Raw genomic sequence first — 14,617 nt, 5'->3', positions numbered from 1 at the left:
GCTAGAGGAAAGTAACTAGGATCGCCAGAGAACTTGACATTATGTTGTAAAGAGAAAGCAGCGTGTCTGTCTTCAAGAAAGGCAAGGGCTGCCTGAAGGGAGAACACTAAGTGGCTTCCTCTGAGCTGTTAGACTGGAGGCCTTAGTATTCTGCTGGATGTTGGTAGGGGGCTGACCTCAGTTTTGTGAAACAATTATGATTCCAGCCCAGCTGCTTCCTTCATCAGAGATTGCAAGCAGGGAAGACAAGTAGAAAATCAGCCAGCAAGATGGGGTTTTGCTCTTCTGTGATCTAATCTCAGGAGTGATGTCCCTGTTGCCATATTCTACTGGTCAGAAGAAGGTCACAGCTTCCACCCACACTCAGGGGAGGAGAGTCCACAAGGTGTGAACCCAGGAGGAAGGGACACTTATGTGCATCTCAGAGTCCGTCATTTAGATCTGCTCTCTTAGCAACTCAGAGACTTTAAGACATCAGACTACTTTCTAAAATGTCCAGATCCCTATACTGCTTAGAAGAGAAAACATGTATCACCCAGAAAATGTCTTGACTTTTTCTTCCCATTTAAATGTGGATTTAAGCCCTTCCCCATCCTGATCACTCTCTGATCACAAGCCTCAGTAGATCCAAACCTGAGTAAGCATGAGGACTGCTTGTCAGGCTTCTTACAAAATACTCAGGTCTCCTCCTAGACCCAGCTTTTCAGAGTGTTGGGCATGGAGTCCAGGATTCCCTTATGAACAAGTCCTACAGGGGAGGCTGGTGCACAGCCATGTGGGAATCCTTGTCTATATCCTTACTACTAAATCTGTGATCTGATAGCAGCATCAGCCACAAACTTGTTATGAATATAGATTCTCAGGCTCTACTCCCAAATGTCTAGATTTAATGAGAAGTCTAGTTGAGCACCAGCATCTCCAGCTTGGTCACTTCACCATTTCCTACAGTTTCCTTTAGTGCATCACTCACCTGTCACCTCCTGATTATGTACAGCAGCCAGACTGAAGCTTCTAAAGAGTAGTCACAATGGATTGTGTTCTGTGAAAAGCATCTTATGAAATCCACATCTTACTCAGACAACATCAACACCCTTGTAATATCATCTAGGTCTATATGATCTGGTGAAACATGGGATCTGATCTCAATTCCTCATTCCTCCAGCTGCACTTGCCTCCTGGCTCTTTCTTGAACACAGACACTCTCCTCCCTCGTGTATTTGCACAGGAGATTGCTCTGCCCAGAGAGAACTTCCTCTGACATCTGTGTGGACATTCCTTCATGTCCTTCACATCTTTATTCAATAGTCACTTTCTCAATAAGGCCCACACTAACCACATGATTAAAAGAGCCACCTTCCTTGTTCCTACACACATATGCTTCCTCAAAACACTTACTAACCTCTAAGGTAAACATTCCCTCACTTACTAGGCTCACTCTGCCCCTTCTCACCAGAACACACTTCACAAGGCCAACAAGGTGTGTCTGTTGTTAGTCCACTGAGGTTTTCTAGATGCAAAAATAGTGTGTCATTTCTCTGGCACACAACAAATATCAGTTGAATGAATGATCAGTGTGGAGTGCCTCCCTATTCTAGAGACTGTGTCTTTATTACTGTGACCTCAGGCCACTTGCTCCCTCTTGGCCGCTACAACACAACATCCATTCGCATTGATGTCAGTGCTGCTTGTATTTTCCCCACAAGGGCTGATCTCCCATCCCTCCCACACAGATCAGTCTGCACTCTACACATAATGATAATTTCTCTTCAGAAAAGATGATATCAGGTTTGTATGTCCTATATTCCAACCTACTGTGAATCTATTAGATGCTGCTTTATAAATCCCCATGAGCTTGGATTGGAGCCAGCACTAGGATTACTAGATCTAAGGGCAGAGAGGGAGGACCAAGATGCAGAGGAGGTAGAAATCCAGCAAGAATTAAGACAAAATGTGAAACAACTGGGTCCGTCCTCTATGCTAATCCCCAAATCTGGTTCCTTATAAAGGATGCAGAAAGAATGGAAAGAGGAATCCAGGAAACACTCTTAGAGTTGGGAGAGATGAGAATTTCTCTCTTGATACCACTGAGATCCTGTGCGCAGGGACCTCTTTGTCTTGTGAGGATAATCATTAGTGAAAATGACTCCTGCTGCAGTCAGAGATGAGGACACCCAAGGCAGAATGAGACCAGAACTCTACACATGAAAAAGAACAGTCATTATTCAAAAATAAATGAAATAAGCAAAATATAAACACATAAACACAAAGAAAGGCATGCAGGCAGGACCTAGCATGAGCTAGGCTGACCTGGTTATGGGAAATCTTGACTGCCTATGGTCCTAGAGACAGAACAAGGCCCAGGTGAGTTCGAGTTCACAAGAACACAGGTCCTGGTGGGACAGGGAGCCACTGAAAGGACAAAGACAAAGCAGCTGAGAAGATGACCCAGCCAAGACTGACCACATAAAGCCACGATACACTGACCACTGGCTGGGCACAGGCCCTGACCATGCTCAGCTCCTCACAGCCTCCTCCTGTCCCTCCTGCAACAGACTGAGCACAGCAAGCATAAAAATTCTGGAAGGTTCTCATCGCTTCCATGTACTTTCTCTCTCAAACTTTAGAAGCCTCTCATTTGTTATCCCTACAAACCTTCACAGCACCAGTTAGAAAAAACTTTCATATAAATAGATTTTATTTTCAAAGGAAATATGACACAATTACTCAGTGCACACGAAGTGAAGACAGCGATGGAGAGGGTCCAGCTCTGTCTCTGCTAGAACAGGACAGTGGATCAGGGAGGAGAACACAGGTCAGGGTGGGGAGGGGGTGTGGTGGGCAGGGGTGACCAGTCTCCCCAACTCCTCATGTTATGCTAATAGGAGCACAGACACATTCAGATGCTGCTGCAGAAAGAGGGGTCCCGGAATCTGATGTCACAGAATGGGACAGAGCATCACTCAGTCCCCACAAGACAGCTGTCTCACACTGTGAGAGAAAATAATCAGGAACCAGTTCAGGTTGGTCATGTAAGGGCTGACATTCTCCACAGCCCCCCACACGCTCACATGTCCCACTCAGAGACCCCCGCCACCCAGTGTGTCCCCTCTGCCCCAACTCCTCTCCCAATTTAGCTGCCCCAGGGTCTCACCTTTAGGAACCGTGAGAGACACATCAGAGCCCTAGGCACCGTCAGTGCCTGGAGGAGAACAAAACCAGGATGTGGTCAGAATCCACAGGAGAGAAACTTAGAGAAGGAATTTTGAGGAGGGTCTGTCCCCCATGGCCTCCTGTCTGCACTCTCACACGGGTCTCAGGAATCACATCCCCTCTATACTTATCTGCAGCCTGAGTGTAGCTCCCTGCTTTTTCACCTGCAAGAAGAAAATATCTCATGAGAGGCCATGGAGAAGACTGAGTCATGAGATCCTAGAGGAACCCCCTAATCCTGGAACCCACAGAACTTTCTGGAAATGTGGCCAAAATCCAGGACAAAATCAGGAGACTGAAGAAAGGTGCTGTTGGGATGACTGGACCAACTGCCCTCCTGGAGGTCTGTCCTCAGCAGGGACCCTAGCCTCTGATCTTCATGTGCTGAGAGACAGGCCCCCAATTGGAATTACAAGGTGAAAAATCTGTCTTACATTTTCACATGTACTTTACAAAAGGGTCAGTGTTAGCATTAGTTCAGAATCCACATGTGTGTGTGGAGGGTACTTTCCAAAAACCAGGCAGGTAAACTTTTACCTGAGTTTGAAACTCCCAGTGATACAAGAAAACTCAGATCCCTCCATCCCTTCCCTACCTGAGCGTTTCTTCCCCCAGATCCCAGCTCCAGTGACCACGAGAAGAACAGACTAACAAGGTTGCCTATGTTGGGGACGGCGAGCTGAGGAGGTTCTGTGGAGGAAAGAGAAGGGCCCCAGACCTCAGGTTTGAGTCCAGACCTTGCTGAAGGGGTCCAGAAAGGCTCCAGCTTTATCTGAGAAGAAGCTCCACCCCAGCCTCCTCCTTACCCCATCTCAGCATGAGGGTTTCCTGAAGCCCCTTGTGCTGCACATTGCATGTATATCTCTTCTCCTCTCCAGAAGGGCCTACTAGAGCTGCCCATTTCTGGAAGGTTCCATTCTCTGAAGGCCTGGGCTCTACAAGCTCCATGTCCTGGGTCTGGTCCTCCATGTCATGCTGCCAGGTCAGTGAGATCTCAGGGTAGAAGCCCAGAGCCCAGAATCTCAGGGGGACCTCATGGTCAGAGATGGGGTGCTGGGTCACATGTGTCTTTGGAGGGTCTATGGAGGATGAATCAGAAAATTCCCACTTAGTGTTACCTCCATGGGTCCCTGAAGCAGCATCCTGTGACCATCCTGAGAATAAACAGGACAGTGGGTTTGAAAAGAAGCAGCACAAACACCAGATACCAGCCTGAACTCGGAGGTCTGGGCATGTTCTGGAGTCCTTGGAAAGTTCTGGAGTCACGGTGAGAGCCAAGGTATGAGGTACCATGTAAGGGAGTGAATACAGAGTCATGGTCCTGACTTGGGTGGAGGCTGAATGACTCAGAAAAGCTGGAGTCAGGCCTCCAAACATGTTCTTAGGGTGAGACCTGGCCCTGAGAGACAGTCATGGTTCACAAGATGGCACACAGGGGGAAGGCACACCGCTGACCAGTTATCTCAGGGATGGGTTCCTGCTTCTTCCCTAAAGAGACTGGATTCCTTAATTGTCCTTCAGCGAAGTGGGGCCACTGGTGAGTCACTCTCTTGTACAGAATATGAAAACCTGGGTGGATTTCTCCCTCTCCCGACGAGAAGCCAGGGCCCTGTTTCTACAAGGACCCACTTTCTTCTCCTTGGAACCCAGGTCCAGCCCTAGGGGGGATCAGGGAGGCCTCGCGCCCCCTGTACTTGCATGCTGCAGTGTGTCCTTCCTGTTCTCCAGGTGTCTGTGGAGCCACCCTCTGCAGTCCCCGTCCAGGTAGTTCCTACTGTGACCCGCAGCACCGCCCTGCTCAAGCTTGAGCTTGGAGATTTGAGCCACCCTGTCCGCTGCGGTCCAGGAGCACAGGTCCTCATTCAGGGCAAGGTAATCATTGCCATCATAGGCAATCTACCAAAACCTGAGACAATAGCTTTTCAAATACGCAATGATACCTGTTTCAGGAGAAGACTGGGAGATGGGTGTTTCTCTCTGTTCCCTCCACATTGAGCCCTGGGTGGGCAGGTGCAGGTAGCCAGTTACAGGCTATTTCTTTTTTTGCTACTGTCCTGTTGGACCCAGGAGCGCAGGCCACTGAACCAGGTGATCAAGGAGTGTGCCCTCTAGCAGCAACCACAACACCTGGGCTGCCATATGTGTGCACAAACTCTTTTCACAGAGACACCAGTGACCTGGGGTGGGACAGAGGGAGAGCATGATGATGGCACCTGTTGGCTTCTCAGGTATTTGGTGAGGATTGCAGTTGACCCCTAGATATGTGGTAGAAGTCTTAGCTTTGAAGATAAGGAAATAGGCTTCTTTCAGGGAGAAGCTGGAGGTTTCAGTCTGTGTCTGTGTGCTGTTCCCTGGAGAGACAGCCACAGTGAGTCTGGGTGAGCCTATTTCTCAGTTCCTTATAGCCTCATGGATTTCATGGACACAAACTGCATTGACTTTCAGAGGTATGTTTTGGAGGCCCATGTCTCCAACTCTCACATACATACATGACCACTGGAGAAACAGTAGCTTTGACTAGACAGACTTTTGTTGACAAAGTAATGTCTCTGCTTTTTAATATGCTGTCTATGATGGTCATAACTTTCCTTCCAAGGAGTAAGTGTCTTTTAATTTCATGGCTGCAATCACCATCTGTAGTGATTTTGGAGTCCAGAAAAATAAAGTCAGCCCCTGTTTCCACTTTTTCTCCATCTATTTCCCATGGAGTGATGGGACCGGATGCCATGATCTTCGTTTTCTGAATGTTGAGCTTTAAGCCAACTTTTTCACTATCCTCTTTCACTTTCATTAAGAGACTCTTTAGTTCTTCACTTTCTGCCATAAGGGTGGTGTCATCTGCATATCTGAGGTTATTGATATTTCTCCTGGCAATCTTGATTCCAGCTTGTGTTTCTTCCAGTCCAGCGTTTCTTATGATGTACTCTGCATAGAAGTTAAATAAGCAGGGTGACAATATACAGCCTTGATGTACTCCTTTTCCTATTTGGAACCAGTCTGTTGTTCCATGTCCAGTTCTAACTGTTGCTTCCTGACCTGCATACAGGTTTCTCAAGAGGTTGACCTTTAATATATTTACCTTAAAGATTAGGTAGACACTGCCTAATTGGTTAAAAGACACTTACTCCTTGGAAGGAAAGTTATGACCAGCCTAGATAGCATATTAAAAGCAGAGACATTACTTTGTCAACAAAGGTCCGTCTAGTCAAGGCTATGGTTTTCCCAGTAGTCATGTATGGATGTGAGAGTTGCACTGTAAAGACAGCTGAGCACAGAAGAACTGATGCTTTTGAACTGTGGTGTTGGAGAAGACTCTTGAGAGCCCCTTGGACTGCAAGGAGATCCAACCAGTCCATCCTAAAGGAGATCTACCCTGGGTGTTCATTGGAAAGAGTGATATTGAAGCTCCAGTATTTTGGCTACCTGATGCGAACAGCTGACTCATTTTAAAAGACCCTGATGTTGGGAAAGATTGAAGCAGAAGAGGGGGATGACAGAGGATGAGATGGCTGGATGGCATCGCTGACTCTGTGCACATGAGTTTGGGTAAGATCTGTGAGTTGATGATGGACAGGGAGGCCTGGTGTGCTGCAGTTCATGGGGTAGCAAGGAGTCGGACACAAGTGAGCGACTAAACTGTACTGAACTGAATTGGTAACTCTGTGACCCCTAAAAGTTGGTTATGAATATTAGATAAAAATTAATTTGCATCTAAAATTAAGTGACCGATGAGTTCTTATTTATATATGGAGAATTTTTTTTTTGCAATTGTATAAAAAAGTCTAAAGTGTTTAGTAAAATATCTAGGCCATTAAAAGAGGAGAGCTAAGATAACTGGGAAGTTTAGTGAATTATCTGAGCTCTGTCATTTATGAGAAGTTATAAAAGAGGCAGTTTAAGTTTCCTCTTACTTTCTCCTTGATATTCATTTTCCCTGAGGATTGTCATCTCTGGGCATCTAGGCAACATCAGCTAATTAATGGTACAGGACAAACATTCCCCAGAGACTTCAGCCAGGTAAACCATTTTCACCAGACTAGTTTTGCTGCAGTTTCATGCCAATCTCATGCTTTCATAATGAGCTCTCCATCATAGAGCCAAACATTATATTCAGAAGGAATCCTGAGAGTTTGAAATTGCCTTCCTATGTCATCCTACCAGCTAGACACAATGCTCATCTTCAGTACCTTGTGAAGGTATTTGAAGTTATCAAGAGAAAGCATCTTCTTACTTAAGGAAAACTTAAGGATATTCCAATGCTGATAGAGTCAACTTATGTGCTCACTGCATGCAACCTGCATCCTTAGTCTACATACCCAGGTTCCAATGCCCAGTACTGTATTAAAGGCAGGAACTGGAAATGAGGTAGGGAACCAGCTTAGGACACTCACATAAAGTGAATAACACTGAGAGGACTGGAACTTGATCTCTGTAGCACTTTAGGAATTGGTAAGTTAGCTTGTTTTCAGTTGCAAGTGTTCTTTAAAGGTTACACTGAGTAATGTACATGTCAGTTGGTAAAAGAAACAGAAATTCCTATAGAAATTCACCAACTTTAAGAACTTAACTGTTCCTTATGGAAGGCAACATTTTTTTCTTAGACATTTCATCCTATTGTAGTGTATTCATTATGTCTCAGTATGCATATATGGAGCAATTTAAATTCAGGATATTTGGCTGTCATAAAACATGTCCTTCAGTAATTGAGTAATAGCATATATGTGAATGTGAACATATTAGACTATACACTTTCATTTTTTCCTCAGCTCCTATTTTCTCTGGAATTACAGAAGGTTTCTTTAAGTGTATTGTCAATATCTATCATTTTAAAATGTTCATTTTCTTAAAGAAATGAACATGTGTACTTTTCCACACACTAGTTTTGCAGTTACAACAATGAATGTCCATTTCATGGTTATTGTGTCAACGCATTTTAAAATTTATTGTTAATGAAAAATGATCATTCTTCAGTTGAGGAGAAACACCAATTTGAGAGGAGAAACATGGGTCAGCAAAGGTGATCTGAAGGTTTAATTTATTGGTAAATTAGGCAAATGACAAGGTGATGTGTAATGTACGCTGGTGACCGTCCTTCCTCCTTGCACACATTTATGAATGGACTGTACATTTTGTATGAATGGACCCTCATTTTTTGTGAATGTTTCAGTGTCCAGCTCAGATATTTTCTACTGGCTGCTGCACTGATCCACACCATATGTGTCATGAGTATTGACTGACAGCTTCACAGCCCTTTCCTTCTTTAGAAAATTGCCATCAGTTGAATGGAGCCACATTGCTAGAAGTTCTGAATATGGTTGGGGCAGCTTGTAGTCAATGACAGACTAGTGAGATTTATAAAAGGCTGCCTTTTTGTCAAGGTGGAACCAAATCTGACACAACGCATGCTCCACAGCTTGTTATTCTGTATAGTAGTAACTAGTCACATCTATATAAATAGGTATTTAAATTTATCTGAATTAAAATTAAATTTAAAATTCAGTTCTTTTCTGCCCCACTTGAAACACTCAGGTAGCAGCATGTGGATAGCAGTGATTGTGTAAGTGAAGACGCAGTATTTTTATCAGCAGATAGCTCTGAAAAAGCTCATTTTCCAGCTTTCTATGGGATCATGTTCATGTATTCCATTTGAGATCACATCCTTGCTTAACATATTTGTCTGCTCTGTTTTGCTTCCCTGATTCTCTTTGTCTTGTTTATTCACTCAATAAACAGCATGCAAAGGAATTCCCATTTCAGCCTCTTTTCCCCAACCTGGCCAAACTCTGTCCATAGTGATTAGAAGTGTTATTTCTGAGGCTGTGATAGATCCATTGCCTCCTCATTTATGTGTTCTTCATTGTCATTAGAATGTTGATAGTGAATAATCCTATCTCCTATAGGAATTGCAGGCATTTTAGTTGTCGGCAATATATGAAACTGAAATCAGCAGAAAGAAGAGGTAAGTTCTGGTCGCTGGAGTTTGAAATTCTGTTGTGAAGTGACTACTTTTGTTGTTTAGTCACTAAGTAAAGTCCAACTCATTTTGACCTCATGGATTGTAGCCTGAAAGGATTCTCTGTACTGAAGTGGGTTTCCATTTTCTTCTTCAAGTTATCTTCCCGATCCAGGGACTGAACCTGCCTTTCCTGCATCTCTTGCATTGGCAGCGGTTTCTTTACCACTGAACCAACAGGGAAGCCCATGAACTGATTATGCACAGTGAATAAATTTTTGGAGTTCTTGTTGAATTGGTATAGAAATCTTAGGTATCTCAAGGACAAAATTTAAGCACTATTTTCAGGCTCTGAGCAATTAATTTTTTACTACTATACAAAAAGACAAGGATATAGCATTCACAAATATAATGCATTAGGAGTAGAGATAACTTTTCCCAGAATGTATCTATGAGAAAGTATCTTAGTGATACATTGAATGTAATACAATCCTTTGTAAAAGTACATTCTAGCTCATAAATTTCTATATCTGAATGCATTTTAGAGATCATTTTGTATTGTTCTATTACATGCGAGGTATGTGCAAATCAAGTTATGTAGAATTATGAGATACATATTTAAAATAAAGTTTCTCCCTTTGTCTACATTTTCTTACTCTTTCTAATCACTCTCCCTTGATTTTCCCTCATTCCCACTTTCTCTAAGATGTACATAAATAATCATCATACTTTCATCCTTTAAACTCAATCCAAAACAGGCATTTTATATTTATGATTGATGCAAACCAAGGTTCATGACTTGATTTTATTATTATTATTTTCTTATATTCAATTCAATATGTAATTTTTGTGAATAGTAAAGAACTAATTGATTTATGATACATCAATTTCAATGAATACATTTATTCAAATAGTTGCATATAAAATCACATGACCATGTCTTTGAACATGATAGATTTTCCTCTTCATCTCTTCGCTTTTTTGGAAGATACCTTTAATACATTGCTAAACGCTTGATTTGACAGGAACCATGTGCTAACAAAGGATGGAACAGAAAAATGGAAGTTCCTTCACTGGATTTATCTTACTGGGCTTCTCTGACAGGCTTCAACTTGAGTCAGTCCTCTTTGTGGTCCTTTTGATCTTCTACATCTTCACTTTGCTGGGAAACACAACCATCATTGCATTGTCCTACTTGGACCCACATCTTCACACCCCAATGTACTTTTTCCTGTCTAACTTGAGCTTTCTGGACATGTGCTACACAACTAGCATTGTTCCACAGCTCCTAGTTAATCTCAGCGGAGCAGACAAATCCATCTCCTTTGGTGGCTGTGTAGTTCAAATGTATATCTCTCTGGCATTGGGATGTACAGAATGTATTCTCCTAGGAGTTATGGCATTTGACCGCTATGCAGCTGTTTGCAAGCCCCTTCACTACACAGTAATCATGCACCCTCGTCTGTGTGCCCTGATGGCTTCTGCTTCATGGATCACTGGTTTTGCCAACTCCTTGTTGCAGACAGCGCTTGTCTTCCTTTTACCTCGTTGTGGGAGAAATAAATTAGCCCACTTCTTTTGTGAGATCCCTCCTTTTCTCAAACTTGCCTGTGTTGACACCACTATGAATGTGTATGTGACCTTCATTGGCAGTGTCATCATTCTTCTCACACCTGTTTCATTAATCATGTTCTCCTATGTTCAGATTGTCAGGGCGGTCTTAAGAATAAAGTCCACTGCAGGGCAGAGAAAAGCATTTGGCACATGTGGATCGCACCTCACGGTGGTCTCCCTGTTCTTTGGCACAGCCATCTATGTGTATTTTCAGCCCAGCAGCAACAACTCTCAGGATCAGGACAAGTTTATGTCTCTCTTCTACACTGTCATTATCCCCATGACCAACCCCCTCATATATACGCTGAGGAACAGGGATGTGAAGGGAGCGATGAAGAAGGTGCTTTGGAAGGACTCTGACTCCAGAAGATGGCTGAGGAGGACAGTTTAATGGAAAGACTTTGAACACCAGAACTATTCAGATATATATGTGTGTCCCATGAGTCATCTAAAATTTCCTTTGGCAACTCTGAATAGAATTTGTTTATTTCATTCCTTTTGAAAAGTGAGTGTTCAAATTCTAGGTTCATGTATTCATTTCAGTTTCCAGAGACACTGATTCAGTGTTCCGACAGCATCTGCTTTGTAGTTATTGTTTTTAAAGTTCTAGGGTTTTTCTTGTTTGCACTCCCTTTTAGGTACATATTTCCACATCTATTTGCAAAATGACATATGAATATATTACATGAAATCACAGCCAAAATAAGAACAGGAAACCACTGAAATGATGTAAGGAATATTAACATTTTATCATTTCCTAAGAATTGTTGCTGCTCCAACACATGTGTTCAGATGTCAAAGGGTAGATATCAGTTAGCTTCTTCTGTATAACGCATCACTTCGAAACTTAGTTGCTTAAAACACCAACCATTAATTTATCTCACCATTATGTGTGTCAGCATTTGGGCTAAGTTTAGCTGGACAGTTCTTCTGGTCTCGGCTGGACTCACTCAAATGCCTGCAGTAGGCTTCTGGGTCTACTTAGGGCTTCCTGATCTAGATTGCTACAGTTGTCATGGCTTCCATCTCTTTGATGTGGTCTCTTATCTTCCAGTACGATGGCCTGGAATGTTCATATGGGGAAGGCCAATTTCCAAGTCCTTGTGAATGATTTATTGTTTAAGATATGGCTACTCCGGCTTGCCTGTCCTGTCTTTCTTTGTGCATTGTTTACCTCCATAAATAGTAACTGTTAGGGTCTGTTCTTTGTTCTGCTTGAAGGGTCTAGGAGGTCACAGTGTATTTCCTCTTTTCCCAGTCAACAATAAGTAAGGCCTTCCCTGGTGGTCTAGTGGTAGAACCCTGCTGCCAATGCAGTGAACACAAGTTACATTCCTGGTCCAGGAAGTTCCTACATGGGGTGGAGCAACTAAGGCCGTGCACCACAGCTACCCAGCCAGCTCTCTAGATCCCATGAGCCACAACTACTGAAGCCGGCATGCCCTAGAGCCTGTGGTCCCCAACAAGAGAAGCCACAGCAATGAGAAGCCCTTGCACCGCAGCTAGACAAAGCCTGTATGGAGCAAGGAAGAGCCGCAACAAAGACTGAGCATAGCAAAAACAAAAGAAAAAGTCCAATCAGTGGGAGGTCTTTCCTGTTGGCCCGGTGGTTAAGAGTCCTCACTTTCACCGCAGAGGTGGAGGATTCCATCCCAGCTCAGGAAACTAAGATCCGCATGCCATGAAGCATGGCCAAACGTTAAAAAACAGAGAACAAAGCAGTAAGTGGGGACACAGAGGGGTCTGTCACCAGCAAGTGCCCTACATGGAACTGCTCAGATTCAGAGTGAAGATTTGACTAAGGGGAAATGGGGGCTGATGAGCAGATAATTTCTCCTTTTTTCTCCTGGGATGGGGATCTGTTGGATGTCTCCTAAGACGTGCTTCAGGGGGACAAACGTGATTGAACACCTAGTTACTTCATACTAACAGCAAATTTGATAATGTATCCTTGACAAGTCCGCTTTTCTTCTGCTTGTGTTCCCTTTCTTTCACTCCTGATGCTGTATCTCATTCTGCATTAAGTGCTTGTGCATAAACCTTTGTTTCAAATTCTCTTTTCTGGGAAAGCCTAGGCTATGACCAAGAGTCTGGGGTCCTATAAAAATGTTCTGGATCATAAATAAGAATTTTGTAGTTTTTGACTGTCAAAGACATTTGCAACTGTTACCAACCCTTCGAAATTGGGCCCTAAAAATGGTCCTTCTGCTGGGTGTTGATTGTGCCAATAGAACAAGACAGGTCAGCTCAGAAGCAAAGGAAGGAACTTCCCTGGTGGCCCAGTGGCTAAGACTCTGCACTCTCAGTGCAGGGGACCTGGGTTTGATCCTTGCTTGGGCAACTAGGTCCTGCTTGCCACAACTAAGATCTGCCACAGTCAATTAAATACATAAAAATAAATACTATTTAAAAAAAGTAGAAGCAAAAGGAAGTTTTATCCTTTAGTCATAAAATGAGAAATGGGAGCTCACCATCTAGAATATGCCCTCTGCTGGACAACCCATCCTCAGGTTGCATGATTGGGGTCTCTCATCACTGGGAAGCAGGTCACAGGGTTCTCCCTGGGCAGGCGCAGCTGCCCTGCCTGTGGCTCCACACCCCAGTGCCACGTGCAGTGTCTCTGCACACGGCCTCCTGCCGCCATCTAGAATTTGTCATTCACAGCCCTTCTGCACACAGTTTAGGAAACAATGAGCTGAAGTTTAGGGCACAATGCCTCTGTACCAGGTACCCTATGAGAAAGCGAAACAAGACTAAGCACCAAGGAAGAGACAAAAAGAAGGTTAGAGTTTATTACCCAGATTCTATTTTCATTTTCTGGCAACTGCTAATGGTCATTACTCCTGGGAACCAAAAGAATGAAGGACATTACATGAGGAGAGATTTTAGAGAAAGAAGACTGAAGACCAAGGTTGAGGCAGCTCAACATTTAATGATTGGGTAGTAGAGAATTTTAAGACTCTTCATGAGATTGGGAGGAAAATCCAGAGATGTGAGAGGAAAACTCTATTAGTTGAATTAAAGGCTAAGCTGCTATAAGAAGATGACCCTGAAAATCCAGTAGCTTAAAGAAGAGTCCTTCTCTGTCTACCACTGTCTCTGTCCCCCGCTTTCTCTCTCAGGCAGGGGCGTAGCTTGTCAACAGTTGTGGAATATGTCTGCTCCACCTTATTCTTAGTGGCTCCCAACATTTGAAGGTTTGTTAAGACCTCTTAGTGTTCTAAAGCGGAGGATCTCAGTCAGAATCTAGATAGAGTCTGATTGGAAGTTGGACCATCAGGTAATAACTTCAAATATGTAAGTATACCACTTATGAATGATGGGAAATGGTGAATGATGTGAGATTTGTGATCTCCGAGGAAGATTTAACTTCAGGACCAGGGACCAGGCTTGATCACTCAAGAGCTTTTGTATAGCAGAGTTTTATTAAAGTATAACAAGGGACAGAGAAAGCTTCTGACATAGACATCAGAAGGGGGATGGAGAGTGCCCCCCTGCTAGTGTTTAGCAGGATGCTTTTTGTCTGTTAGAAAGGTATTGATCAGATAAGAGAGACACCTGAAGGCTGATGGAGTTTCACCAGGCCCCTCTCCCGCAATATGCATTTTGGAGATAGGGTGGCAGGAGGTGTGTCATGCCCCAGCCATAGAACAATTGATATGAATACCGGTTTGTTGAGTGATTATCAGCCAAAAGTTAGTGTTAGGTGGAACCATTTTGAAGAAAGGCAAATTCCAAAGCAAGATAACATGGTTTCATGAACATAGCTTAAGAAAAACATTTCCATAAGAAAAATGCGTGCGTTAGCTCAAGGTTTGAGAAAAGTTAAATTTAGGTGGA

General features: G+C 43.4%; 2 protein-coding genes across 2 annotated transcripts; one reads left to right on the top strand and one right to left on the bottom strand.

Annotated features, from left to right (window-relative positions):
- Window positions 3,227-7,139, bottom strand: LOC102175817 (patr class I histocompatibility antigen, alpha chain G-like). Its single transcript, XM_018038641.1, has 5 exons — window positions 7,122-7,139; window positions 4,905-5,106; window positions 4,017-4,289; window positions 3,307-3,374; window positions 3,227-3,247 (listed from the first exon to the last, which is right to left on the bottom strand). The coding sequence occupies exons 1-5, from the start codon at window positions 7,137-7,139 to the stop codon at window positions 3,227-3,229; spliced, it is 582 nt and encodes a 193-aa protein (XP_017894130.1).
- LOC102175911 (putative olfactory receptor 2B8) lies at window positions 10,194-11,168 on the top strand. Its single transcript, XM_013974062.2, is given in 1 exon segment — window positions 10,194-11,168. A coding segment is annotated over 1 exon segment (975 nt).

This window comes from Capra hircus, chromosome 23 (assembly GCF_001704415.2).
Source record: "Capra hircus breed San Clemente chromosome 23, ASM170441v1, whole genome shotgun sequence".
Classification (NCBI taxonomy): Eukaryota; Metazoa; Chordata; class Mammalia; order Artiodactyla; family Bovidae; genus Capra; species Capra hircus.
The sequence above is the reverse complement of the archived record's forward strand: the minus strand, read 5'-3'. Positions and strand labels throughout refer to the sequence as shown.

What these genes read in the sequence shown, in the direction of transcription:
- LOC102175817 (XM_018038641.1), bottom strand. An exon ending in GGACACACTGCAGCATGCAA is followed by an intron (nt 4,290 to 4,904) that starts GTACAGGGGGCG and finishes CATCCTCCATAG; the next exon opens with ACCCTCCAAAGACACATGTG. An exon ending in AACCCTCATGCTGAGATGGG is followed by an intron (nt 3,375 to 4,016) that starts GTAAGGAGGAGG and finishes TTCTTCTTGCAG; the next exon opens with GTGAAAAAGCAGGGAGCTAC.